Source organism: Papio anubis, chromosome 19, assembly GCF_008728515.1.
Source record: "Papio anubis isolate 15944 chromosome 19, Panubis1.0, whole genome shotgun sequence".
In the NCBI taxonomy this organism is placed as follows: domain Eukaryota; kingdom Metazoa; phylum Chordata; class Mammalia; order Primates; family Cercopithecidae; genus Papio; species Papio anubis.
This window is the reverse complement of record NC_044994.1, coordinates 83,146-110,849: the sequence shown is the minus strand read 5'-3', so window position 1 is coordinate 110,849 and position 27,704 is coordinate 83,146. Positions and strand designations below refer to the sequence as shown.

The 27,704-nt window shown below is 40.0% G+C and overlaps 1 protein-coding gene across 10 annotated transcripts in view; it reads left to right on the top strand.

Moving 5' to 3' along the window:
- RNMT (RNA guanine-7 methyltransferase) overlaps nucleotides 1-25,844 on the top strand; it is a 37,292-nt gene extending 11,448 nt beyond the window's left edge. For 4 of the 10 annotated variants that reach the window (XM_031658653.1, XM_031658656.1, XM_031658655.1 and 1 more), the window contains 8 exons: nucleotides 1,682-1,807; nucleotides 4,876-4,988; nucleotides 6,536-6,717; nucleotides 7,506-7,670; nucleotides 10,737-10,854; nucleotides 17,808-17,930; nucleotides 18,992-19,025; nucleotides 25,504-25,844. In XM_031658653.1, the coding sequence (XP_031514513.1) occupies nucleotides 1,682-1,807; nucleotides 4,876-4,988; nucleotides 6,536-6,717; nucleotides 7,506-7,670; nucleotides 10,737-10,854; nucleotides 17,808-17,930; nucleotides 18,992-19,025; nucleotides 25,504-25,541 (899 nt within the window). In that variant the 3' untranslated portion in view covers nucleotides 25,542-25,844. Of the gene's footprint in view, nucleotides 1-1,681; nucleotides 1,808-4,875; nucleotides 4,989-6,535; nucleotides 6,718-7,505; nucleotides 7,671-7,924; nucleotides 10,266-10,736; nucleotides 10,855-12,678; nucleotides 12,799-15,712; nucleotides 15,813-17,807; nucleotides 17,935-18,991; nucleotides 19,026-25,503 lie in introns of those variants that run through there. The other 6 variants (XM_031658657.1, XM_031658658.1, XR_004179990.1 and 3 more) reach the window with 5 other exon arrangements.
- Nucleotides 25,845-27,704: the final 1,860 nt, after the last annotated feature.

Sequence of the window (27,704 nt, the reverse complement as noted above, 5' to 3'; positions counted from 1 at the left end):
TTTACTAATTTTGGAAGATAAATTAATTACCTATTCTGAGAAGTATTAGTAGGAACTAATTAGACTTATTTTGAACACATTTTAATATTTTGCGTATCACTTGTTTTTAACATTCATGTTTTGTTACAAAAATATTTATTTGACTCTACCATGTGTCAGCTTAGGCTAAATGAGTGTTCACTTTTTTTTTTGTCCCTCTAGATTAATGTAATGGCATTTTCAGTCTCTACTCATAAGGTTCTCTCTCTACCCCAGTCCTAATTTCTTTTCAACCTTTCTCTTCCTTCATTATCCTCAATGATGCAGATAACTTACTGGATTTTTTATGAATTCTTATTCATTTATTTTTTACTGAATAACTTTTTCGAGTCCATATTTTCCACATTGTAACATGTATTATTTCTATAATCAGAAAAGAGGTATTTTTTTTAAAGGACTGAAGTCAGAGTTGGCAAAATTGTCTCTCAGCAAATACAGGGTATTCTTTCCTTCTTCAACTGTTCTAGCAACTCTCTTGATGTGTGCTTTGCACCTGTCTTTAACGTCCTAATGCAATCAGTGTGATTTGTTCCAAGCTTTCTCTCTGACTTCTTCCTTTCTCAACACTCATTCTTTGTCACTCATTTTCTCTTTCTTCTTGGTGCTTATAGCTTGGTAAGTAAACAGTTGAGTACAGTTCTGGAATGTGATAAAGGCTTTTTTGAAATTGTTTCTTGATGATTTCCTGTCTCGTTAGTCTTACTGTAGATAAATGCAGAGATTTTATAATTGTTTTTCACTCTTTCAGTATTTTTATGCTATTAAGATTCATGGCGGAAAGTTAAATTTTATGGAACACTTGTGCTTCTGTTGAAGTTACTTTAAGTTCCTGCAGAAGGTGAAAGTGCTTGTACAGGATATTTTAGCCATCAAAATAATACACGCTTGAGCTTGAAAGCGTTCAACTCAGTGATAAGACAAGGAGAATGTGTCTAGGATTCAGTGTTATATCAGGTTTTAGAACTGTTGAATACTTAACTTGCCTGCGAGTATTAATATGCCTTTAATTGATGTTTGAACAATTTGCCTATTGATGTTTGGAGGCCTACTGATTTTATCTGTTGGCTGTTAATGTCATTTAGTAGACTGGGGTCTACCAAATTCTGATGATACTAAAACTAAAAGACATAGTGCATTTTTTTTTGTTTTTCTAGTTTTTATATTTCTCTTGGTGGTAAGCCTGACATCTTTCGTAATCAAGCTCTTTTATCATTCCATAACAACTTTGGTTTACTTATGTGTCTGCTGTTAAACACCTAGAGAAAGCTACAAAATAAATTATGAATAATTAGTTTTTCTCATCCTTACTTAACTTTTTCTCTTATCCTGAACAAGTGTTGTGTTGTCTTAATTAGAATTTTACATATCTGCTATTTAAAATTCATTTTTGAAAGTAACATTCAAAATGCTGCCTTAATTTTCCAAAACACCAGACACATACTCTTTAATGACAGAGGATCAGATTAATCAACTCTTAGTCATATTTTTAGTTACTTATCAAAAGTTACAAATTACATAAATGGATGTGTAATCGTTTATGTTACATATTGGGCAAAAGATAGTAGGTTATTAGAGGTAACGGTTTATACTTCAGTAAAATTGAAGAAGAGGTAGTTTATTGTGACTGATTTCTGTCTCTTAGGAGAATTTTTGGAAAAGGTACGACAGAAGAAAAAACGTGATATCACTGTTTTGGACCTGGGATGTGGTAAAGGTGGAGATTTGCTCAAATGGAAAAAAGGAAGAATTAACAAGCTAGTTTGTACTGGTAAGATAAATAATGATATGAGAAAGAATAATTTGTAGTCAGGTAAATGGAAAATAAGAAGGATTATCTCTGATTACAAGATATCTGGGACTGTGCATGAGATGAGTTGTTTTTTGTTTTTTTTTTTTTAATTAGTTACGGCCTGACGCAGTAGCTAACGCCTGTAATCCCAACACTTTGGAAGGCAGGGGTGGGTGAATCACTTGAGGTCAGGAGTTTGAGACCAGCCTGGCCAACATTGTGAAACCCTGTCTCTACCAAAAATACAAAAAATTAGCTGGGCATGGTGGTGCACACCTGTAATCCCAGCTACTCAGGAAGCTGAGGCAGGAGAATCGCTTGTACCCAGGAGGTGAAGGTTACAGTAAGACGAGATCGCGCCACTGCACACCAGCCTGAGTGACAGAGTAAGACTCCATCTCTAAACAACAACAACAAAAAAAATTAGTTACAAGACTTTCCTGATAGTTTTATTTTATAGTAAGGTTAAATAAACCTGGGATAACGTTTCCTTCCCAAAAGAAAGGAAGCTATCAAAGATGGTTGGAGTCATGTCTAAAGGGCAGACTTGAAAAGGTTTCCATTGGCAAAAATAGGACAATTTTAACATTAAAAAAAAATAGCAGTTGGACACATCAAATCAGAAAAAAACATTGTTCACCCTTGGAGGTTGCTAAGAAACTTACTATTCTGAAACTTATAAATTAAGGAGAGGGAATCAAACATTTGTAATCAGATGGTTGAAAAGGGCAATTCTTTTTTTTTTTTAATCAGATAAATCGAAGAGGAATGATAGAATTAGAAAATTATTTTTTCATTCTTTATGAAATAATAGATCTAGGCAATAATTTTTTTTTACTACCGAAGCCATTAAGGGAAAAGTCGATAGTAATGCAATGAATCAATCAATCAGTCACCTTAGCCCAGTGGTTAGTCTAAACACTGAAGTGGGACGAGCAGACGTCAGCATCTTTCTGATGTGGTGAGTTAAAAGAGATACATACCCCCACTGCAGAAGTACTGCCCAAATTAGCAGTTCTCAAATTTTTGGTTTTATGAGCCCTGTACACTTAAAAATTATTGAGGACCCCAGAAAGCTTTTTTGTATGTAATTATGGTAAGTAGCTGTTGATATTTACTATATTAGAAATTAAAGCTGAGAAATTTGAAAATATTTTTTAGTTCATTAAAATAAAAGTAAGAAGGCTGGCTTTTACATTTTTGCAAATCCCTTTAGAGTTTGGAATTACAGGAGACAGCTGGATTCTCACACCTGTTTCTGCGTCCAATATGTTGTGATTTTATTTTGGTTGATATGTAGTTGTAAAATAAAGGAGTAGTTTAATAGCCTTTTTTGATAATTGTAGATATTCATCTTTGTTACTACATCAAAACTCAATAAGTGGTAGTTTCTTAAAGAGTAGTTACAATATGGAATCTGAAACCTTACTGATGAACTTTTTATACTGTGTAACATTAAAATCCATTGGTCTGTCTTGCACTTCCTGCATAATTTTATAGTATTTGGAAAATATTGTTCACTAAAGTTATGCAGATCTAATTGTTGAGAATCAAAAAATCACGTGTTTAGTATCACTGCCAATCACAAAAGTATTGGGAAGAAGTCCCGCCCACAGTGATCAATACAAGTTTTTCAGGATTGTAATTCTTATTTGAAAGTCAATTTTATTTTTGGCAACAAATACGCTGTCCATTGTTTCCCTTTAAATCAGCGGTCCGTAACCTTTTTGGCACCAAGGGCCAGTTTCATGGAAGTCGGTTTTTCCACACAAGCGGGGGATGGAATTCTACCTCAGATCATCAGGTGTTAGATTCTTGTAAGGAGTGTGCAGCCTAGCTCGCCTGCCACTCACCTCCTGCTGTGCGGCCTGGTTCCCAGCAGGCCATGGACCTGTACTGGTTTGCGGCCCGGGGTGGGGGAACTTTAAGTGACAGGTTCACTTTGTTCATTTTCAGGAAAATGTGTGCCAGTTACGCAAGTCTGCGTAACCATGGTTTGTCAGTGATTCAAGTCAAAATGACTTTCTCAGAAAAAAAGTGGCCAGTACAGCTCAAAACTCAGGGTACTGTCCTTGAAGATGACCATCAGACCTTGTTAGGTAGCAGAAATGTTTTCTTACTTCCCATTTCATCACACAACATTTTTTAAAGTGTGTATTCAAAAGCCCAGGTTTAATATCATTAATTTTCAGTATTTTTTCAAGGGCGTTCTTAAATGAAACTGGTTTTTTCCCCCTTTGTATTGTATAGTGGTGAAGAATACACGAAGTGCTGCCGGTACTACCTAGTGTTGCTACTTTGTATCTGTGATAAGATCCCAGCGTTTTACCTACCATTGCCTTTGCATCATCAGTGTGAATCTTTAAACAGGGAAAAGGGCAGGCCAGGCACAGTGGCTCATGCCTATAATCCCCAGCACTTTGGGAGGCAAACGAGGGTGGATCACTTGAGGCCAGAAGTTAAAGGCTAGCCTGGCCAACGTGGTGAAACCCCATCCTCTACCAAAAATACAAAAAAATTAGTTGAGCATGGTGGCGCACACCTGTAATCTAGCGAGTCGGGAGGCTGAGGTATGAGAATCACTTGAACCCTGGAGGCAGAGGTTGCAGTGAGTGAAGATCGCACCACTGCACCCCAGCCTGGGCAGTACAGCAAGACTCTGTCTCAAAAAGGAAGAAAAGGGCAGATAACATTTTATTATAAAAATATGCCCTTGGTATTTCCAAAACTGGGCTTATTGATAGTGTTAGGTTTTATAATTCAGATTGGAATAAAACTTTCTCCTTTTTACTTTGAATAAGCATTTAAAAATCATGATAGAACTTTTTTAGCATCCATACCTATTGAGACGCTTTTAGTTCCTCTTGAAAACTGATAGGGTATTTGCGTCAGAATAAAGCCCTTTTTTTAATTTTATTTTAAAAGAAATAAAACCTTTTCACTGGTACTAAAGCTGACTTTTATGCCAGAGTTTTATCAGTCGAGATCAGTGTCTCAATTTCTGGCATTCTGTCTTGATGCTTGCTAATACCCTTCCATCTTTCCAGATATTGCTGATGTTTCTATCAAACAGTGTCAGCAGCGGTATGAGGACATGAAAAATCGTCGCGATAGTGAATATATTTTCAGTGCAGAATTTATAACTGCTGACTGCTCAAAGGTACAGTTTCTTTCATTTTGAGTTTGGGTAAATAATTTGTTTTAAAAATCAACTCAATTTTTACTTTTTAAAAAAATTTTATTCTCTTTTTTTGAGACAGGGTCTCACTCTGTCGCCCAGGCTGGAGCGCAGTGGCGCAATCTCAGCTCACTGAAACCTCCACCTCCCAGGCTCAAACAATTCTCCTGCCACCTGAGTAGCTGGGACTACAGGCACTTGCCACCACACCCAGCTAATTTTTGTATATTTTATAGAGAGGGAGTTTCGCCATGTTGCCCAGGCTGGCCTCAAACTCCTGAACTCAGGTGATCCGCCCACCTCCCATGGTGCTGTGATTACAGACCTGAGCCATGGTGACTGGCCACTCATTTTTTAAAATATGTTTTGAAACTTTAAAAACCTTGGGACAGACATTTTCACTTTCGACTGGAAATTCTGTTGTGATAAATTCCCTTAAATGACTCACTGAACACGTGTAATTTTTTGCTTTTAACAATTCGAGTTAAAATTAGCTGTTGCTTTTCTGTGTGGACGTCATTTATTTTCCAGTACTTTGAAATAGAACTGAACTTGTACTATGTCTTGTTCACCTTATAATTTATTAGTTTCCCAACATATCAGAGCCTGTTTGGTTTTTTCCTACGTTCCACCTGTTTCTGAATTTCTTATAAAGAACTGCTTCAGGGGTGAAGGTCTCACCATGAACTTTTTGTTCTTCGTTGACTTATTAGCTCGTTGAATGTTGTAGATACCTTTAATCATACACATTTTGTTTGAAATTTGAAAGTGGGCCGGGCGCGGTGGCTCAAGCCTGTAATCCCAGCACTTTGGGGGGCTGAGACGGGCGGATCACGAGGTCAGGAGATCGAGACCATCCTGGCAAACACGGTGAAACCCCGTCTCTACTAAAAAATACAAAAAAACTAGCCGGGCGAGGTGGCGGGCGCCTGTAGTCCCAGCTACTCGGGAGGCTGAGGCAGGAGAATGGCGTAAACCCGGGAGGTGGAGCTTGCAGTGAGCTGAGATCCGGCCACTGCACTCCAGCCTGGGCGACAGAGTGAGACTCCGTCTCAAACAAACAAAAAAAACCCAAAAAAACAAAAAAAAGAAATTTGAAAGTGAAAAAGATAAGTGGGAGTGTACTGCCAGAAAGTTGTAATACCTTCAAAACATTTTTGCATTTTTTTTAAAATGCCAAACACCAGATGTTGTTTTTTAACCCAAGTTATTGTTGAATGTCATTTTATTTTAGCTGTCAAGTAAAGTGATGAAAGAATCAACTTCAAATGTCGTAATTGACTAATATATTTTAAACATGATTTCAGAATTCCTCAGTTTTTAAATACTGTGAAAATGGGAATCAGATTATTCTGTTAAACTAGAATACGTGCATGATTTCTGTGTGTCCTTTATTGTACAAGGGAAAGCATAGGTTGAAGATTGTGAGGGAAAGGAAGAACCTTACATTCTAGAAGTTAATTTACTAAAAGGTTTTTAACCTGTGTTGTAGTTACCTCAAAATCTTAACTCATTTTAATTTGTTTCAGGAACTTCTGATTGAAAAATTTCGTGACCCACAAATGTGCTTTGACATCTGCAGTTGTCAGTTTGTCTGTCATTACTCATTTGAGTCCTATGAACAGGCTGACATGATGCTGAGAAATGCGTGTGAGAGACTTAGCCCTGGGGGCTATTTTATTGGTACTACTCCCAATAGCTTTGAATTGATGTAAGTACTTTTAAATATATTGTGGTTTATAAAATATTCAGTATTAAGTAGCAAATGTTTACCAGAGGTCAATTTTATTAAAATATGCTATTTTAATCTTATAAGTATTGAACACACTCATAAGATATTTGAGTAGGCATTCAGAATTTAAATTCAATAGACAAATTTACAGATGAACTTTTAAAAGTTCATCTTTATGTGTAAGTTAGAGACTGAAGTTATAGTGATAGACAAACTGCAGGTCAGACAGACAGTCACGGAGACTGAACCAGCGCTCATGAGAGTGATTCCTATTTCCAGCTTAATTTTATTGGTGTGACTGTTGATGATGTTTTAGTATATTGCTTCTTAAAAGTAACTGAGATCAGGAGGGTGCAGTGGCTCATGTCTATAATCCTAGCACTTTGGGAGGCCAAGGCAGGAGGATTGCTTGAGGCCAGGAGTTTGAGACCAGCCTGGTCAACAAAGTGAGACCTTGTCTTTACGAAAAATTTACAAATTAGCCAGCATGGTGGCACACCCCTGTAGTCCTTACTCAGGAGGCTGAGGCAGGAGGATCACTTGAGCCCAGGAGCTGGTGGCTGTAGTGAACTGTCATCACACCACCGCACTCCAGCCTGAGTGACAGATTAAGACCTTGTCACTTAAAAAAAAAAAAGCCCATATCTAATTAAAAAGCTAATCAAGTGTGCATCATGTAGTTCTTCACATGCAAAATCTGATCAAAGTAAGTCTACATTAATCACAATTTTATTCTTTTTATTTTGGTTGGGGGATAACCTTGACAGAAGACGCCTTGAAGCTTCGGAAACAGAATCATTTGGAAATGAAATATATACTGTGAAATTTCAGAAGAAAGGAGATTATCCTTTATTTGGCTGCAAATATGACTTCAACCTGGAAGGTGTTGTGGATGTTCCTGAATTCTTGGTCTATTTTCCATTGCTAAATGAGTAAGAAGTCATTAATCTGTTCACTCTTTTCTTTTTGTCTTCAGGGAAAGAAAAGGGGGAAAAAGCAGTATTTCTTTTACTCTTTATTTTAAATGGGGGCCAAAGAAAAAGTATAATCTTGTTTTTTTGTTTTGTTTTGTTTTGGTTTTTGTTTTGTTTTGTTTTTTAAAAAAACAAAAGACTAGCCTCAAATCTGGGGGATTATTGCCATAGGTCTCATACAGCCTAACTTAGTTTTTTCTCATTCCTGGAAGTTTTTAATCCTGTAGGTGAAAAGGGGAACCAGTTGCCTTCAGCTTGTGGCACAAAACGCCTGACACTGCAAATAGCGAAAGTTTTTTTTTTAGTGACTGTTGGTCGCTTTGATGATAAACAATGAGTCTTCATAAATCAAAGATCTTCCTGTTGACAGAGATGAGTATTAAAAGTTGTTTGCATTTCACTACAGCTTTGAAATTGCCTATGTCTCACAGGCAGTGTCGATGTTAAAATCCTGATTCAGGAATGTATTCTCCCCTGTGCCTGAATTCCTAGGAGTCCTGGCAAACTGTAGACACAGGAAAAGCTGGGGGTAACTGGGCCTTACCAGGTAAGGCTTCAAGGCCTGGTGATACACCTTGGTTTCCAGAGTTTCCCTGGTGGGGAGAGTATAAAAGTCAGCTTAAACGTAGGCCATGTCATGATTGATTGAACTTGATTTTCTACTTTTTCGAAACAAAAATCTTTTGTTTTGAATATTAACTGAGAAAAAGAAGAGGTATATTGTCTGTTTACTTTTGCTTGGTGATGATTTTAATTGTAACTCAGTCTAAAATTAGGGTTACAGTATTTTCAGGAGTTCTGTAATAGCTTATTCAATAATATAAGAAAGCCAAGTAGCATTGTGACTGAACATGAGGAAAATACTATGCATAATTTTATAAATATAAACCATTACAAAATTTAAAAATATCAATTGCATTTTGCTTTTTAATTTTTAAAACTAATAAACTTGGGGGAAATGTTACTGCTCTTCAACTTTATTAAAAAAGAACTTAATTGTGGCATGTTGTTGAGAATGTTTAATATGTTAGCTTGAGGTTTTAGTTAACAGTATAAAACAAAAGATTCGTTTTAAATGCTGAACAAGACCTAGAGGTCTTTGTTTTTTTTTTTTTTTTTTTTACTTGAATTGCCTAATGATGGTAAACCTAAGTCATCACTTTAATATCTAATTTTTTAAAAGATTATTTATTGAAACAGTATTGGATGAAATAGAATCTGAAAATGTGTAGGGGTTTTGAGATGCCTTTTTGCCATTTCATTAAGAAACTGAACAGAAGCTTTTTATGTGGCAAAACTTACTCAAATTGGGCCTCAATTCTTGGAATCATGAGATTTTTTAGGTGTGAAACTTGGTTTCATTTCTAAAGGTTTATTTTAGAGATTTACAAAGAGAATGGGCTGGAATAAAAGATTTAATTTTGCTCATGTTGCCTTTCCAAGGAGGATGCATTGAAGTAACAGAATCCTGCCTTATGTGAACCTCTTACATAGAAACCTCGGTGGCCCCTGGTGTTTGCCCTTGTCCTGTCCCCTCAAATGCCACCCTGTACACGAGCTCTGCAACCTAACTTTCAGGGTTTCCCCACTTCCTTCCACTCTTCCTTTACCTGCTGCCTGAAGTCATCTCCAGGCTCCCTCTTGTTGTCTACAGATATGTAATTATAAACTTGGCAAATGCAGTGAGGAAAAAAAACACCTGAGAGTCTAATGGAGGGACCTAATATAATAGAAGATTTAAGGAGGATACCTGTAAAGAAGCAATGTTTGAGTCAGGATCTAAAGGATGGAAGAGTAGGTGGGCAGCTGAGGACTGGAGGGAAGAATGCTCCTGACACGAGGACAGTGTGTGTGAGGGCCCTGCAGTGGGAAGGCTAGGCTAGTCCAGGATGTTGAAAGAAGGCCCATCGTGACCGATAGTGGGGGTGTCCCAAAACGAGGCAGCATTCCTTTACAGATGCATGTCTTAGAGACCATGTTCTGTGTCCTGCGTGCACTGGAGCCCCGTGGAGGGTGTTAAGGAGGGTAGAGACATGACTCAGGTCCGCATTTCTGAAGCTTAATCTGGTTGCGATTGGAAAATTCATTGAGGGAGAGTAAGAATGGAAGCAGGGGACAAGCAAAGTGAGTTTATGGACTGGTACCAGTGAGTGGTGATGGCGACTGAAGCAGCAGGATGGTGCCAAATGCAGGAGGTAAGAAGCTGACCTATTTGAAATTGATGTTTTCTAGGTAAAATAGAAAGGACTTAGTGATGTATATTGAGCACAGCGGGCAAAAGGGGGAGATGGCATGGATCACTAGATGGATTTAGTGAAGTGGCTCAGATTGGCAGAAAAAGAGTAGTGATGTTCAGCCTTAGATATGGGAAGTTAGAGAGTGCCAGTGACACATGCAGGTGAAGATTTCTAATAAGCGGTAGAATCCATGAGTGATGAGAGAGAGCTGAACTACCGATAGCTGTGGGGTGGAAGTGAGTGGGACTGTGGACTGTACTCTTCAGAACCTTGAAGTTTAGAAGTTGGGTAAAAAACAGAAACCTGCAAGTAAAAAGGAAAAAAAAACCTTTGAAGAAGCAGAGTCCACGATGTAGGGGAAAATTAATAGTGTATCTTGCCAGAGAAGTCAAGAGATGAAAGTGAATCTTTAAGAAAAGTCGGCGGCTGTGTTCAGTGCAGCTGTGAGAGATCAAGTAAAGTAGAATGGAATCAGTAGAAAAGAGTTTCCTACACTACTTCTTCCCCATCTCACAGCTCCACAGCTTCCTTCCACAGCTGACCATTTGCTTCCTGACCTATGTGTCATACCAGTAGAGCTCTCTGAAACCCCCTGCGATTTCGAATGCATGTTTCTTTTAGGTGTGATATGTTACTCTTGCTTCATTTTGTATTACTGTATTGTGAATTTATCGAGGAAATGGTAGCTTCTTTAGTTAAGTCCGGAAGATGTCACTGCTGTGCAAAAGTAAGTTGAGAAATTATAAACATGCAGAAGCTTTTTCATTAAGTGTCTTTTTTTGGACAGAATGGCAAAGAAATACAATATGAAACTAGTCTACAAAAAAACATTTCTGGAATTCTACGAAGAAAAGATTAAGAACAATGAAAATAAAATGCTGTTAAAACGAATGCAGGCCTTGGAGGTGAGTATTTAGAGAAGATGTAAAAATTCCAGTCATGGTGAACTTGTTCGGCTGTTGTTGACATCCTTGCAAGGCCATCTGATCATGAAGTAGTTACATGTATTACGCTCTTCAGCACTTAGGACAGAGCTTGATACAGAAACTGCGTGGTGAATGCTCAGTAAATGCTTGATGAAAGAACGAATACTGCTGTTACCAAATTCTGTTTTCTAGATAGTACTGCTTTAAAATAGGATTTCTCAACCTCAGGACTGTTGACATTTTCTTCTGGATATTTCCTTGCTGTGGGATGCTGTGCATTGTAGGATATTCAGTAGCATTCTTGGCTTCTGCCCACTAGATGCCTTCCAGTAACACTCTTGTCCCCAGTTATGATCACCAGAAAACTCTCCAGACATGGCCAAATGTCCCCTCGTGGGCGGAATTGCCCCAGGTTGAGAACCCGTTCTTTACAACAATGCCTTTTGGTTACAACAGTAATTTAGAACCTTCCTGGCCAGTGTCCAGAGGAGCTCACACTGTACGTAATTTTGTTGTGTGGTAATTCTTTAGCAGGCTCCAGTCTTTTAGACTGTGTTGTTGCTGAGACCTCTCCTGACCTAATGCAGCAATGAAGGTATCTGTATAAGCTTCAAGCACATAGCCATTGATTGTTTTTCCTTTTTCTCCTTATCAGACAATGTCTGGTTGGACAGACCTAAAATATTTAGTGAGCATTTTTATTATTGATCAGTAGAATTATATTCATCAAGTGGACATTAAACTTCTTTAGAGAGTTGATGCAGTTTAGGTACTTTAAGCGTGCTCTAATTACCTCCATGAAGTAGGCAGAACGTTAACTTTTCCTTTATTTTTCCTATTCTTTTTTTTTTTTTTTTTTTTTAATGACAGGATCTCACACCGTTGCCCAGGCTGGAGTGCAGTGATGCAATCACAGCTCACTGAGGCCTTCACCCTCTGGAAGGTGATCCTCCCACCTCAGCCTCCTGAGTAACTGACTACAAGCTTGTGTCACCACACCTGGCTCAGTTTTAAACTTTTTGTACTGATGAGGTTTTGCCGTGTTGCTCAGGCTGGTCTCAAACTCCTGACCTCATCAAGCGATCTTCCCACCTTGGCCTCCCAAAGTACTGGGATTACAGGTGTGAACCACTGCACCTGGCCACTTTTCACTTTTTTTTAGTAGGCAGCCTGAGGCTCAGAGGATCAATGACTTGCTCAAGGCCATACTAACCTTTCGATGGTCTTCAGTTTTTAGATGATACTCAAACAAAAGTCTCCTGTTGAAGTTGCACCTGCACCCAGCCACTCCCACAATGTTGAGGTTGCACCTGCACCCAGCCACTCCCACAATGTTGAGGTTGCACCTGCACTCCAGCCAATTCCCACAATGCTGAGGGGCTGCTGCACCTGCACTCCAGCCACCCTACAAATGCTGGAGTGGGAAAACTTTCTATAAATTCTAAATTGTCTTTGAAGAGACATAATCAGTAAAATGTTATATTCCTCATTAGTTGTATTTCCTATACTTTAGGTCTAAGAATGTTTTTACTGGCTTTATATTAGGAAGGGAGGCTTGTTTTGTTTGTCTTGAGGAAGAGGAGAAAACTAGCAAACCATGTGTGGATAAGTCCCCCTGTCCCACATACACAGCATACCTTTAGCATATCGCCTTTATTTGATGGTGCTTTGCGTGACAGTGGTCAATTATTTAGCTTTTCTCTTAGCATATGGGTGATGAATTCACTTGTGTAATTTATGTCAAAATGCATTTAGGTATAGTAGGGTATGGGATAACAAGAATTTTATGGCATGTTATTTCAGTGAATTATGCAGTCCATGATGGGAACTGGACTGAAGTATTGAAGAAGCATTCCAAGTGCAGTGAGTATATATAAGGGCCTTTTGGGAAGGAAGAAGACTGGTAGAGGACAGGCAGAGAAACCTGAGTGCACAGGGGATGTTTGAGGAACTAGTACTAATGGCTTTCACAGTTCTTCAGTAGTCTTCCGTCTCTCCCAGTACTGCACTTGGGGATATGACCTGTTACCATGGCTGTCTGCGGACAGAAGCAGTAATAGCATGTAGTTTGAAATGTCCTTTGGGCCGGGCGCGGTGGCTCAAGCCTGTAATCCCAGCACTTTGGGAGGCCGAGACGGGTGGATCACGAGGTCAGGAGATCAAGACCATCCTGGCGAACACGGTGAAACCCCGTCTCTACTAAAAAATACAAAAAACTAGCCGGGCGAGGCGGCGGGCGCCTGTAGTCCCAGCTACTCGGGAGGCTGAGGCAGGAGAATGGCGTAAACCCGGGGGGCGGAGCTTGCAGTGAGCTGAGATCCGGCCACTGCACTCCAGCCTGGGCGACAGAGCCAGACTCCGTCTCAAAAAAAAAAAAAAAAAAAAAAAAAGAAATGTCCTTTGGTTTTCCTACTTCTTGACCAAGTCACTCTGGTGGGCGTGTAAAGGACTGGGAGCAGGAAAGGACATGCCCAGATAAGAGTTAGGACGCTACTTGGGTGGCATAATGGGGGACGGTTTGGAGGGACTTTGAGATCAGACCAGAGGTGGAAAGAGCAGTCAGAGGCCACTGCTTTTGACCAGGTCAGAGGTTTAAATGGATCTGTGTCTTGATATTTGCCACAAAAAGTCTTTTCCTGAAGCATCCAGCTTTCATCTGGGTGCAGCACTAGAACCAGTACAACTTTTCTGCTGTCCTGGAGCATTGGAACAGAGAGAAGAAAGAATGAAAAGATGTAGGCCGTGCAACTCTAGGTCCTGACACCTGTTTTCTTTTTTTTCCACCAGCAAAATATTCTAGGGACACTTGTGGAAAAGTAACTGCTTTTAGAGGAGACACTAAGATATATATGTTTTAATAAGTTTTGGGCCCAGCGCGGCGGCTCATGCCTGTGACCCCAGCACTTTGGGAAGCCGAGGCGGGCAGATCACCCTGGCGTCACGTGGAGCCAGAGCAGCCCGGGCCACATGGTGCACCATCCTACTAAAAATACAAAATTCAGCCGGGCGCGTGGCCTGGGCTTCCGTAATCCCAGCACTGGGGAGGCCGAGATATGAAGGATCAAGCAAGGTCAGGAGATCGAGATCTATCCCAACACACGGTGGAACTCCTCATTCTACTAAAAAAAATACAAAAATCCTTAGTCGGGCAAGGTGGCGGGTGCCTGTAGTCCCAGAAAGCTACCTCCTCGGGAGGCTGAGGGGCAGGAGAATGGCGAACCCAGGAGGTGGAAGCAGTGAGCTGAGATCCGCCACTGCACTCCAGCCTGGCGGAGCTTAGGACTCATTCTCAAAAAAAAAGAAATTAGCTTAGATGTGGTGGTAATGGAATCCAGCTACTCGGGAGGCTGGATGGCAGGAGAATTAATGGAACCCGGGAGTGGAGGTAGTGGGTGGATCACACAGAATTTTAGCCTGGGTGGATAAACGAAACCGTCTCAAAAAACAAATTTTAAAAAATAAATCTATGTTTTGCATTTATAATCAAAAGGTATTGGTTGGTCTTTCAAAATGATCGGTAGAGAAGAGAAACTGGGTGTCCAGTGATAAGCAGATAATCACATGGAGGATAAGTTAAAGAACAAGTGTACAACAAGATAGTTTGGCAGGCGTTTAGAAATGAAGTTCTGAGGCTTTGTGATATGGTAAAACTACAACATGTAGAATTAAAGTTCCAAAAACCTGATTGATAGTCTGTGTTCTTTCTTACAGCCCTGTGCTGGGATGTGATACAAAGTAAAGTGGCTTATGCTAATGATACAGCAGTCCTAAATAGCCGAATACTTTTAAAACAGCAGATAAATGGGTTAATTTCTAATGCCTGAACTTGCCACAGGATGTTTATTTAAAAAAGAGACAAAGAAGGCTGCACAGCAGATGTTCATAGATCCTTTCTTAAAAGTTTATTAGGGAGTTGTAAGTTTACAGTGCTTCCTTTCTAGCTGGTTTGTTGCTGTAAGACAAAGAATTATAAATGAATTATTAAAAAATATAAACTTTGTAGAGTAGATGGTTCTATTAAATGTTTTATGTAATTTATTGTGTTTTGATTTACATGTATCTGGTTTGTTTTTTGGTAGGGGAGTGGGGGAGACAGAGTCTCGCTCTGTCATCCAAGCTGGAGTGCACTGGCACCATCTTGGCACACTCAGAATCTCCCACAAACAATACTCACCACTCCCACTCCACCTCTGCCTCTAACTCCCGGCCTCAGCAGGATACTTCCAGGAAGGCAACCTGCCTCTGGGAGTAGCTGGGACTAGCAGGCATGTGCCACTACACTCTGGCTACTTTTGCATTTTATGTAGAGACAGGATGTTGATATAAGCAACCAGGCTAGTCTCTTCTTAACCTCGCCTGGGCGGGATCTGCCTGCCTCGGCCTCCCAAAGTGCTGGAGTTACAGCATGAGCCACCCAGCCAGGCCTGATTCACATCTATTAAAAGGCAAAATTCAGATACTATAAAGGGATATCACTTAAAATGGATTAAAAATAGCACTTGAAGTAATTTGGATAAACATTTGGCCAGCATACCCTTAAAAACACAGCATGTTTTTCTGACCCGTTTCCATAGTCTTATGTAAATGTGGGAAATGTCTGTAATTTGGAGGCTAGATTATTAAACAGGGTTCTCTGTTGACTTGACTTTTTTATTTGTATTATTTGTAATTGCTATTTATGCTTTTCATGGCTATTAAATCGCCATCATTTTAATATTTAGCTCTTTTTATGACATCTTTAAGCTCTGTATTTATATATACAAAGCCTTTGGCTAACAATAGAGAAGTTGCAAGTGTTTGCTGCTAAATGGTTCTTGATGGTGATTAAATTATGTAGCTTCTTCCAGCTGTGAATATCCTAAGATTGTGATAAAAGTTGACCGTAAGACTGGATGTATTGGTTCACACCTGTGATCTCAGCACTTCGGGAGACTGAGGTAGGAGAATTCTTTGAGACCAGGAATTTAACAGAAGCCTGGGCAACATACTGAGACCTTGTCCCTACAAAAAATTTTTTTTACATTAGCCAGCATGGTGGCTTGTGCGTGTAGTCCCAGCTACCCAGGAGGCTGAGGTAGAGGATCACTTGAGCTCGAGAGGCCAAGGTTACAGTGAGTGGAGATCCTGCCACTGCAATACAGCCTAGGGGACAGAGCAAGACTCTGTCTCAAAAAAAAAAAAAAAAAAAAATTGCTGGTTTACATCTGATCTTCTTTGATAAACCTGATAAAAACAAGCAATGGGGAAAGGATTCCCTATTTAATAAATGGTGTGGGAAAACTGGCTAGCCATATGTAGAAAGCTGAAACTGGATCCCTTCTTTACACCTTATACAAAAATTAACTCAAGATGGATTAAAGATTTACATGTAAGACCTAAAACCATATCAACCCTAGAAAAAATCCTAGGCAATACCATTCAGGACATAGGCATGGGCAAAGACTTCATGACTAAAACAGCAAAAGCAGGCTGGGCGCGGTGGCTCACGCCTGTAATCCCAGCACTTTGGGAGGCCAAGGCGAGCGGATCATGAGGTCAAGAGATTGAGACCATCCTGGCTAACATGGTGAAACTCCGTCTCTACTAAAAAATACAAAAAAAAAATTAGCCAGGTGTGATCGCGGGCGCCTGCAGTCCCAGCTACTCGGGAGGCTGAGGTAGGAGAATGGCGTGAACCCGGGAGGTGGAGCTCGCAGCGAGCTGAGTTCACGCCACTGCACCACTGCACTCCAGCCTGGGCAACAGAAGCCAAAAGACAAATGGGGTCTAATTAAACTAAATTAGATGTGCTTCTGCACAGCAAAAGAAACTATCATCAAAGTGAAGAGGCACCCTACAGAATGGGAGAATATTTTTGCCATCTACCCATCTGACAAAGGGCTAAATATCCAGAATCTACAAAGAACTTAAACAAATTTACAAGAAAAAAAAAATCAAAAAGTGGAGAAAGGATATGAACAGACACTTCTCAAAAGAAGACATTTATGCAGCCAACGGACACATGAAAAAATGCTCATCTTCACTGGTCATCAGAGAAATGCAAATCAAAACCACAATGAGATACCATTTCACGCCAGTTAGAATGGTGATCGTTAAAAATTCAGGAAGCAACAGGTGCTGGAGAGGATGTGGAGAAATAGGAATGCTTTTACAGTGTTGGTGGGAGTGTAAACTAGTTCAACCATTGTGGAAGACAGTGTGGCAGTTCCTCAAGGATCTAGAACTAGAAATACCATTTGACCCAGTGATCCCATTACTGGTTATATACCCAGAAGATTATAAATCATGCTACTATAAACACACATGCACACATATGTTTATTGTGGCACTATTCACAATAGCAGAGACATGGAACCAACCCAGATGTCCATCAGTGATAGACTGGATTAAGAAAATGTGGCACATACACACCGTGGAATACTATGCAGCCATAAAAAAGGATGAGTTCATGTCCTTTGCAGGGACGTGGATGAAGCTGGAAACCATCATTCTCAGCAAACTAACACAAGGACAAAAAACCAAACACATGTTCTCACTTATAGGTAGGAGTCAAACAATGAGATCACATGGGCACAGGGCAGGGAACATCACACACTGGGGCCTGTCATGGGGTGGGGGCCTAGGGGAGGGATAGCGTTAGGAGAAATACCTAATGTAAATGATGAGTTGATGGGTGCAGCAAACCAACATGGCGCATCTATACCTATGTAACAAACCTGCGCGTTTTACACATGTAACCTAGAACTTAAAGTATAATTTTTTTTAAAAAATTGGTTTAAGAGAGGATTCTTCCTTTATTTTTTTTCATATTTCAAAAGTATGTGTAGTTTGTATTCCTGCAGTAGTACTTATGGATTATTCTAATTATGTTATTTCAGTGATTTAGCGTGTTTAATTCTGAATTTTAAATTTCAATGTGTTATTGTAACTAGGACTTTCATTTGTTTCCCCAGCCATATCCTGCAAATGAGAGTTCTAAACTTGTCTCTGAGAGGGTGGATGACTATGAACATGCAGCCAAGTACATGAAGAACAGTCAAGTAAAGTTACCTTTGGTAAGTTTTAATTTTTGAAAGTATTTTATAGAGAATGAGAAAAAGAACGTGCCTTATATGGAGACATAGGAAATTATTTCACTTGCTTACAATACTTGGGCTCATTGACTTACAAATCAGTTGTTTCCCCTAAGCGATGTTGACTTGTTATAACCACAGAATATGGAATAAAATTCAATTCAATGGACTGAGATGGAGTGCTATATCTAAGGCAGTGAAGATAGTGAAAACATTACAGGCTTGGTGTGCAAGTTCCCTGCTAATGTAGGCACCAATGAATCACAGCATTTCATACATAGAATTCAGGGGTCCAGGAATTTAAATGGGAAAAAATTACATCTTAACTTACACTAATTTCTGTGTAAAAGTTTTTAAAAATAATTACTACAATAGTACCACAGTGATATTAGCTGCTACTATGGCTTTGTCATCAGTGGAAACTACAGATATTTTCATAGCACATTTTTGCCAATATCTTAGAATATTATTTTCATTTATCATGTCTGGAAAAATGACATCACTAGAACTGCCACTAGATCTTGTTATTATAGTTAATGGTGTATGCAAAGCAACACATATCTTTAATATTTTGATAGCTACATAAATGTAATTTATTTCCTTTGTGTAATATATACTTTATTTTGTTATTCCTTTGAAAAAAACACGAAAATTGTATTTTTTCCACCAGTGCTGTTTATTGTTTCAAGATAGGCCTTTTTTGTTTTTTCATTTTCCAGATTAAGAATATTAGATAGATGCATTTTCCAGTTACACACACACACACACACACTCACACACTATTCCCTCTTCACATACATTCAGTCTTTGAGAATTTGCAAGTTAGAGAATTTGGCAGGAGGGTAAAAGTGTGAGAAGATGGCTTTCAAAGTTAATCTCACTGATTTCTTTTATATGCTCAAATCACATTATAGGAGTGAATTGAATGTGTATTTACAATGAAGTTAGGGTCTTTTGGACATCTGTGCTGGTTATTTAGAAATAAGCATATGTTTACTTCCATATTGAATCTAAAATTTTCTTTTTCTCTTTTGTAATTTTAGGGAACCTTAAGTAAATCAGAATGGGAAGCTACAAGTGAGTATATGATCAGCATAGATTAACTGATAATGTCAAAGTTCCTGTTTCAAAGTGATCATTAAAACCTGCAGAAAGGCTGGGTGCTGTGGCTCACACCAGAAGTCAGTATTTTGGGATGCCGAGACAGCCAGATTCCTCGAGCCCAGGAGTTGAGACCAGTCTGGGCAACATGGCGAATGCTTGTCTCTACCAAAAATACAAAAAAATTAGCCAGGTGTAGTGGCCTGTGCCTGTGGTCCAGCTACTCAGGACGCTGAGGTGGGAGGACTGCTTGATCCTCAAGGGTGCAGTGAGCTGTGATCACACCACTGCACTCCAGTCTGGGCGACACAGTGAGACTGTCTCAAAATAAAATCTGAAAACTTTGAGTTTTTCTGACACATTTTAGGTTGTGTTTGTGTTTACACGCACACACAAATACCTATATCTCTATATATGTCTAATCTTGGTTTCTTGCACAACTGTGTAGTGCCAAGAGAAGATACACTGTATGTAGGGTCTTCCTCAGCGTAAACTTTTGTGAGCACGTGTAAACAATCTCATTGCCTATTTGTTACTAAGTAGCCATCTCTTTTTGAAGTGTTTACCTCAGATTTCTAGTGGAATTTTTGGCTTATAGAATACTTGCATGCCTTTTTCTTTTTATTTGGCCACTCTGATGTGACCGTGAAGGCGTAATAATACTAGAACATTCAGTGAAACATCCGTGAGCAGGACGCGTTACAGGTGTGCACGATAGGGGGCAAACGTGGTGCAGAGATACTCTGAAGTGAAGTTCCTGTGTTCAGAAGAGAAGCCAGAAGCACAGCAAATCTCTGAAGGCTGGTGGTTCTTCAGCGGTGGGTGTGAGGAAGTCGGGTCGCAGAGCCTCACTGTTACCGCAGGAATCCCCTTACATGGTGGTTGATGATGTTGAGGCACAAGTGGTCATTAAGGACAATCCATTTGATAAACATTATTGATTTACATGAAGTTCTGTGAAAGGTAAAGTAAAATAAAGATGTTAAATCTCTACCTTCTATAAATCTACACTGTAATGGAAGTAACAGACACAAATAAATATACTACTAGGCAGACTTTTAAGTGCTAATGTTACTATAGTGGGGAACAAAGGTGAAGGAGAGCTTAATGAAAACTAATTAAATCTGGGAGGTAATAATAATATTGATATTACTGAGTGTTGAACATGTGCAGGTGCGTGTAACTTTAATCCTTATACTAACATGTTGTAACTCAAATCCTCACAATGACTTTATGAGTATTATATCTCCTTTCACAGATGAGAAAACTAAACTGCTAAGATGACAGAGCTCACCTGTGATTAGCTTACCTAAGTGATCTGTCATCTTAACCGTGGTTTCGTGGAAGCCTGGCAGAAGGAAAATTTAGTAAGACTTCCTGAGTTGGATAGAGAAGAAAAGCAAAGGAGTAAACAAGACCAGTATTTTGAGGCTATGTGTCTCTGAACATTGGTACTATTACTAGAACTGGGACTGGAGGGTGTTATACACATGCGATCGTGTTTGACACACTAGTGAGCGTGTGCATAAACTATGGATTTTATTACTTTTTCCCTCAGTGGAGACTGGTTACCTGTCTTAGACATCCTGCTAGTCCCAAAGTAGGGTGTAAATTTTGATCACGAGTCATCATGATGGTGCTACTGGCTGTGGCTTAGAACTGTATTTTTATATTGCCTATTTGTCTGAACTTCAGTCATCATGTACAAATGAAAAATTAGATGGCCCCAGACAATTGGAAGAGATGGGCTGGACATGTGAAGAGAGCAGTGGCCAAATTGCACCTAGAGTGTAGCACCGCGGGATTGTTTGGCCCTTCGATGAATTGCACTGTTCTAAGCTAGAGGGCTTCGTGGGTTGAGCGTATCTTGCATGCCATCACGAGTCTAAAAGGCCCAAGCTGTATTTTAGACTTCTGCTGGTCTGATCATTGAGCTACCATCAGAGCTGCTGCTCCTCTAGAAGATGGCTTTAAACGAGAAAGGAGAGAATCGCTGTTGATTGGTTTCTGGAAGTGGAGGTGGTTCACGATTTGATTTTTTAAATCCCAATTGAAATGCCTGCATAGAAGGCATTTTATACAGTAAGTGGAACTTTTTAGGAGTTTCGAGTTAGAAAGAAAGTTACTATGTATTGAAAATCAGACTCTAGCATGTTAGTGGTTTCAGATGACCCTAAATGAGGAGAGAACAGCACTGAGGGGTTGTTTGCAATTGGTATGGGCCTGTGGGAGGTGGGATTTGGCAAGGCTGGACTGCACAAAGGCCACACAGAGTGGGGGACAGCATGAGTGATAGTAGCCAGCTGTGAGTGCTGACGTGCTGTGCACACTGATGTGCTACAAGTGCTGGGGACTGCGTTTCTCCTTACCTTCTGGCAGGAGCAGCAGACTTGATGAACACCTGCCTGCTTTCTGTCCTATCACTGTGCTGCTAGCCACATTTCATTTCAACTAAAGGAAATTGGAAACCGGTAAATAAGGAGCAGATAGTAGCAGGACCAAAGTAGTATTTTGGAAAAACTGCCATGGTATTCCTGTACAAGTTGGGTTGGAAGAGCAAGAAGCTGGAGTCTTGGGAGGCCATCAGGCAGTTAGCTGTGTTCATCTACCCTCCCTTCGGAAGTCATCTCAAGGAGTGAGGCCTCCAGCTTAGATGGACTTGATCTTGGCTCACGGTTGAGTATCCTAGCACGTGCTCCGAACATCCTTGTGATGTTTTCAGGATTTGTCACCTTTTCAGGTATTTTCTTGCCCTAAAATCTATTGGTATTTTATTAGAAGATATACAGGCATACCTTGTTAGTTGTAGACCACCACAGTAAAGCAAGTCACTCAGATTTTTTGATCTCCCAGTGCATATAAAAGTTATGTTTACACTGTACTGTGGTCTGTTAAGTGTGCAGTAGTGTTTGAAAACAGTATACGTACCTTAATTTAAAAATGCTTCATTGGTAAAAAATGCTAAAGATCATCTGAACCTTCAGTGAATCCAACTCTTTTCTGCTGGTGAAGGGAGGGTCTTTCCTCGATGACAGAAATACTCTCAGTGGATGGTGGTTGCTGAAGATTGGTGTGGCTGTGGCAGTTAAGACAGTGAAGTTTGCCTCATTGATTGACCGTCTTTCACAGAAGATTTCTCAGTAGCATGCAATGCTGCTTCATAGCATTTTACCCACTGTAGAACTTATTTCTAAATTGGAGTCACTCCTCTGAAACCTCTACTGGTGCTTTATCAACTAAGATTTTGTAATGTTAATATTCTAAATCCTCTGTTGTCATTTCAACAATGTTCCCAGGGTGTTTACCAGAAGCAGATTCTATCTCAAGCTCATCCATAAGAAGCAACTCCTCATTTGTTCAAGTTTGATCATAAGATTGGAGCAATTCAGTCACATCTGCCGGCTCCATTTATAATTCTAGTTCTCTTGCTGTTGCCATCCCATCTACAGCTACTTCCTCCACTGATGTGTTGAACCCCTTGAAGTCATGCATGAGGATTGGAATCCAGTTCTTCTAAACTCCTGTTCATGTTGTTATTTTGACCTCATCCCATGAAGCATGAACATTCTTAATGATATCTAGAATGGCCTGGCGCGGTGGCTCAAGCCTGTAATCCCAGCACTTTGGGAGGCCGAGGCGGGCGGATCACGAGGTCAGGAGATCGAGACCACCCTGGCTAACACGGTGAAACCCTGTCTCTACTAAAAAATACAGAAAACTAGCCGGGCGAGGTGGCGGGCGCCTGTAGTCCCAGCTACTCGGGAGGCTGAGGCAGGAGAATGGCATAAACCCGGGAGGCGGAGCTTGCAGTGAGCTGAGATCTGGCCACTGCACGCCAGCCTGGGTGACAGAGCAAGACTCTGTCTCAAAAAAAAAAAAAAAAAATATCTGGAATGGTGAATCCTTTCCATCAGGTTTTAAATTTACTTCATCCAGATCCATCAGAGGAATCGCTATCTATGGCAGCTATAGCCTTACAAAATGTTTTTTTTTTTTTTTTTTTTTTGAGACGGAGTCTTGCTCTGTCACCCAGGCTGGAGTGCAGTGGCACAATCTCGGCTCACTGCAAGCTCCGCCTCCCGGGTTCACGCCATTCTCCTGCCTCAGCCTCCTGAGTAGCTGGGACTACAGGCTCCCGCCACTGCGCCCGGCTAATTTTTTCTATTTTTAGTAGAGACGGGGTTTCACCATGGTCTTGATCTCCTGACCTTGTGATCCGCCCGCCTCGGCCTCCCAAAGTGCTGGGATTACAGGCGTGAGCCACCGCGCCCGGCCCAAAATGTATTTCTTAAATAAGAAGACTTAAAAATGAAAATCACCCCTTGATCATGGGCTGCAGAATGGATGTTGTATCAGCAGGCATGAAAATAACATTAATCTCCTTGTACATCTTCATCAGACCTCCTGGGTGACCAGGTACATTGCCAATGAGTAGTAATATTTTTAAAAGAATTTTCTTTTTCTGAGCAGTAGGTCTCAACAGTGGGCTTAAAATACTCAGTAAACCGTGAACAGATAGGCTGTCATCCAGGCTTTGTTCCATTTATAGAGCATGAGCAGAGCAGATTCTACATAATTCTGAAGGGCCTCAGGATTTTTGGAAGGATAAATGAGCATTGGCTTCACCTTAAAGTCGCCAGCAGCACTAGCCTCTGACAGGAGAGTCACCCTGTCTTTTGAAGCTTTGAAACCAGGTGTTGACCTCTCTCTCGCTATGAAAGTCCTCAATGGCATCTTCTAATAGAAGCTGTCTCGTCTCCACTGAAGATCTTGCGTAGTTAATGTAGCCACCTTCATAGTGATCTTAGCGTAGTTAATGTAGCCACGTTCATAGTGATCTTAGCTTAGTTAATGTAGCCACCTTCATCAGTGATCTTAGCGTAGTTAATGTAGCCACCTTCATCAGCGATCTTAGCCAGATCTTCTGCATAACTTGCTGCAGCTTCTACATCAGCACTTGCTGCATCATCTTGTACTTTTACATTATGAAGGTGGCTGCTTTCCTTCAACCTCCTGAACCAACTTCTAGTTTCAGACTTTTCTTGTGCAGTTTCCTCACCTCTCTCATCCTTCGTAGAATTGAAGCGAGTTAGGGCCTCTGAATTAGGCTTTGGATAAAGGGAATGTTGTGACTGGTTGACCTTCTTTGCACACCACTCAGACTTTTTCTGAAAATCAGCAGTAAGGCTGTTTGCTTTGTTATTCCAGTGTGTTTATTGGAGTAGACTTTTATTTTAAGAACTTTTCCTTTGCATTCATAACAGCTGATTTCAAGCCTAGCTTTTTGCCTATTTTAGCTTTTGACATGCCTTCTTCACTAAGCTTAATCATTTCTAGCTTCTGATTTAAAGTGAGAGATGTGCAAGTGTTCGTTTCACTGGAACATGTAGAGACCATCGTAGGGTTATTAACTGGCCTTGTTTCAATATTGTTGGATCTCCAAAACAGAGAGGCCGAGGAGAGGGAGGGTGAGAGATGGGGGAACAGCTAATTAGTGGAGCAGTCAGAGCACTCATGACATTTCGGAGTTCTCCATCTTACAAAGGCACTTCTGTAAAGTTTGTGGCACACCAAAACAATTATAATAACAGCAAAGATCACTGATTACAGATCGTCATGACAGATAATAATGGAAAAGCTGGAAATGATGCAAGAATTACCATAATGTGATATAAAAACCTGAAGCAAGCATGTGCTGCTGGAAAAATGGTGCCAGTAGACTTGCTTGGCGTGGTATTGCCACAGACCTACAATTTGTAAAAAAAAAAAAAAAAAAAAAAAAAAACCAGTCTGTGAAGCTACATAAAGTTAAGTATGCCTTTAATAGGTTTCAACTTGATTCAGAACAAGGAATCGTAAATTCATGTAGCTGTCTTTTGAGTCGAAGCAGGAAACCTTATTTCAGGGAGAGAGCTCTTGGGGCCAGTACATGCAGAAATAGAAATAGTGTCTGTAAGTATTAATTGTCAGAGAGCTTTAGGCGCACTTTCTTCACAAGGCCCTACAACACAGTCATTGGGTGAATTGTTAACATGTATGTTCCTTTAATTCTACTTTTATAAAATAGCTTTAATATTTTAATTCTAGTTTTCTTTGTTATACTTTTAATTTAAAATTTAATTTATAATTTTAATTTGTTATACTTTTAGTTTAGTTATACTTTGATTTTTCTTACCTTAAACTGATTTTTAGAGCTGTTGAACTGGTTTTCCCATGGGTTCCTGTATCACTGAGTATTATAGTAAGTAGATAATTGTTTTAAAGTAAACAAATACCATCCCATGTCTGCCTAAAAATGATTCAAATAATAGAGGAACTCTTAGAATTTACGGGGATTTTCCTCTTCAGAAGCTGCTTGAGAGCCTAAGAATTTTCCCCAAATTATGAACAAGACAGATTGTTTTATTTATTGTAATCATATGAGAAACTAAACTCTTATTTATTTCCTTTTTAGGTATTTACTTGGTGTTTGCCTTTGAGAAACAGCAGTGAGCACAGGCAGTAGTCCCAGAGGGCCATGTTCTGCCCTGCACGGATGTGAACAACTCATCTCGATATATTTGACATTTCTCTGTCTGTTGATTTTAATTCTAAATGTGCAGGATGCTGCCAGAAACTGCAGTGCAGAAATTCAGCATTTGCTGTCTGTGACAGATGAACTTTTGCATGTGTATATAAGAATGAATTGGGACCTCTGTCTTTAAAAATCTATTTTTAGGTAATGTTCTAAGAATTCCATTTGCCTCTATGATCTTAGCTCATACAAATATAATATGACTTGTTAAAGCAACTAAACTCTTTCCTCAGTGCTGAGATTTGTCCTGTGTGCGTCTACAGTATTCAATTTATTGCAGTTGTAGAACTGGTCAGAGAGCATTTTCATAGTATGTTCATTTCTATGGTTTTGTGATACAGCATTTTTCCAGATTTAATGGTCTCTACAGTTGAATGTAAGTGTTCAATATGTATTGTTCAAGTTAAAAGTTTAGAACTCAATTTCAGATGTTCATGGAAGTTGCTTGGCTGAAATTTTAGCAATTTATTGCATTTTGAAATAATCATTAACATGCCACAATTCAGGAGCTGGTTAGAACATTTTAAGTGGCAGCATAGAATTTTGGAATTTGGGGGCTTTCTTTTGAGAATTTACTACCACAGCAATTAATGTTTCCAGTTACCAAGATTGTGATTAGACACATTTACCTTTTTCTTCATTGAACAAATGGTGCCATAGTGATTTTTCTCAAAATTTAGTGAAAATCCCTCCCATGTAAACATGTTGCGAACATTTTTTCCAAATTTATAGATAGAACTGTGTTAGGAATATTCTCACCAAGTGATGCTGTGTACCCACTTCAGCCCAGAAATAAGCAATACCTGTTCTTCTGTTACAACCTCAGCACTTTGCACCATACGAGCCATTGTTAAAATTGTCACTTGTATAATCGACTGCTTTTCCAAAACTGGTACCTATGTGAACTGGTGTCCTTACTTTACACCACCATTTGGAAAACTTGCCAGTTTTTAGATGTAGATGTAGTGAAAAACTTCAAGAATGAAGCAGAGCAATTGAGTATTGTTTTTTAAATTATGAAGCCATGGTTTACAAAAACATCACTTTCTGTAGTAATTCACAATACTTGTTTTAAAAACATAGTGTCTTTATTAGTTTATGTCTATTAACCGTTCATGGTGTTAGAGTTGCAAGCTTTTTAGCAAGAAAATAGGGTTTCCTCATTTCAGTTCCTTCTGCAACCTGTGAATCTCCAAAGTGTTACCAGTTTACAAAAGTAAGTCTTTTTGCCTTAAGTCGTTTGGGAAGTAAGTAATACTGCATCTGACTCTGGTGGCTCATTAGCTAGGAAAAGTTTGCAAATGGTGTTGGTGAGGTGGGGAAAGGAAGTCTTCCTGTCACATATACAGGTTCGTTTTCATTCGAGGGCAGTGCCGGGAAGTATATTGATAGCTTGGTAGGTACAGGAAAAGCATCATCATTATTTCCTCAGTTCGCATTTACTGGTCTTAACAGGTAATAATAATACATGTACTTTTAGCCTCTTTCAGCCTCTTCCACGCCATGGGTAATTTGGGGAGAGGAGAATCCTGCAAAGGATGGAGTAACCAGTGGTAATACAAAGCAGGGAGAACAGAAAGGTAGAGTTCCTGAGGCCTTCAGTGAACAGAAAGGAGCAGAGAGTGAGATTAGATCTGAGAAGACGCTCTGGGGACTGAACCCACTGTTGCTGGTGTGGGGGAGGCTCACTGGAGCCACGTCTGCAGGCACTGCGTTCAGTCACTTCCTCCTTGAGCTTTGCCTGTCCCTTGCCTTATCAGTTCTTTCTCCACCACCCCCCACCCGCCCCCAGCCCGTGTCTCCTTGCTACAATTAAGTTTCTGGACATTGACTTAAGAACTGTTAGGCGGCCGGGCGCGGAGGCTCAAGCCTGTAATCCCAGCACTTTGGGAGGCCGAGGTGGGCGGATCACGAGGTCAGGAGATCGAGACCATCCTGGCTGACACGGTGAAACCCCGTCTCTACTAAAAAATACGAAAACTTAGCCGAGCGAGGTGGCGGGCGCCTGTAGTCCCAGCTACTCGGGAGGCTGAGGCAGGAGAATGGCGTAAACCCGGGAGGTGGAGCTTGCAGTGAGCTGA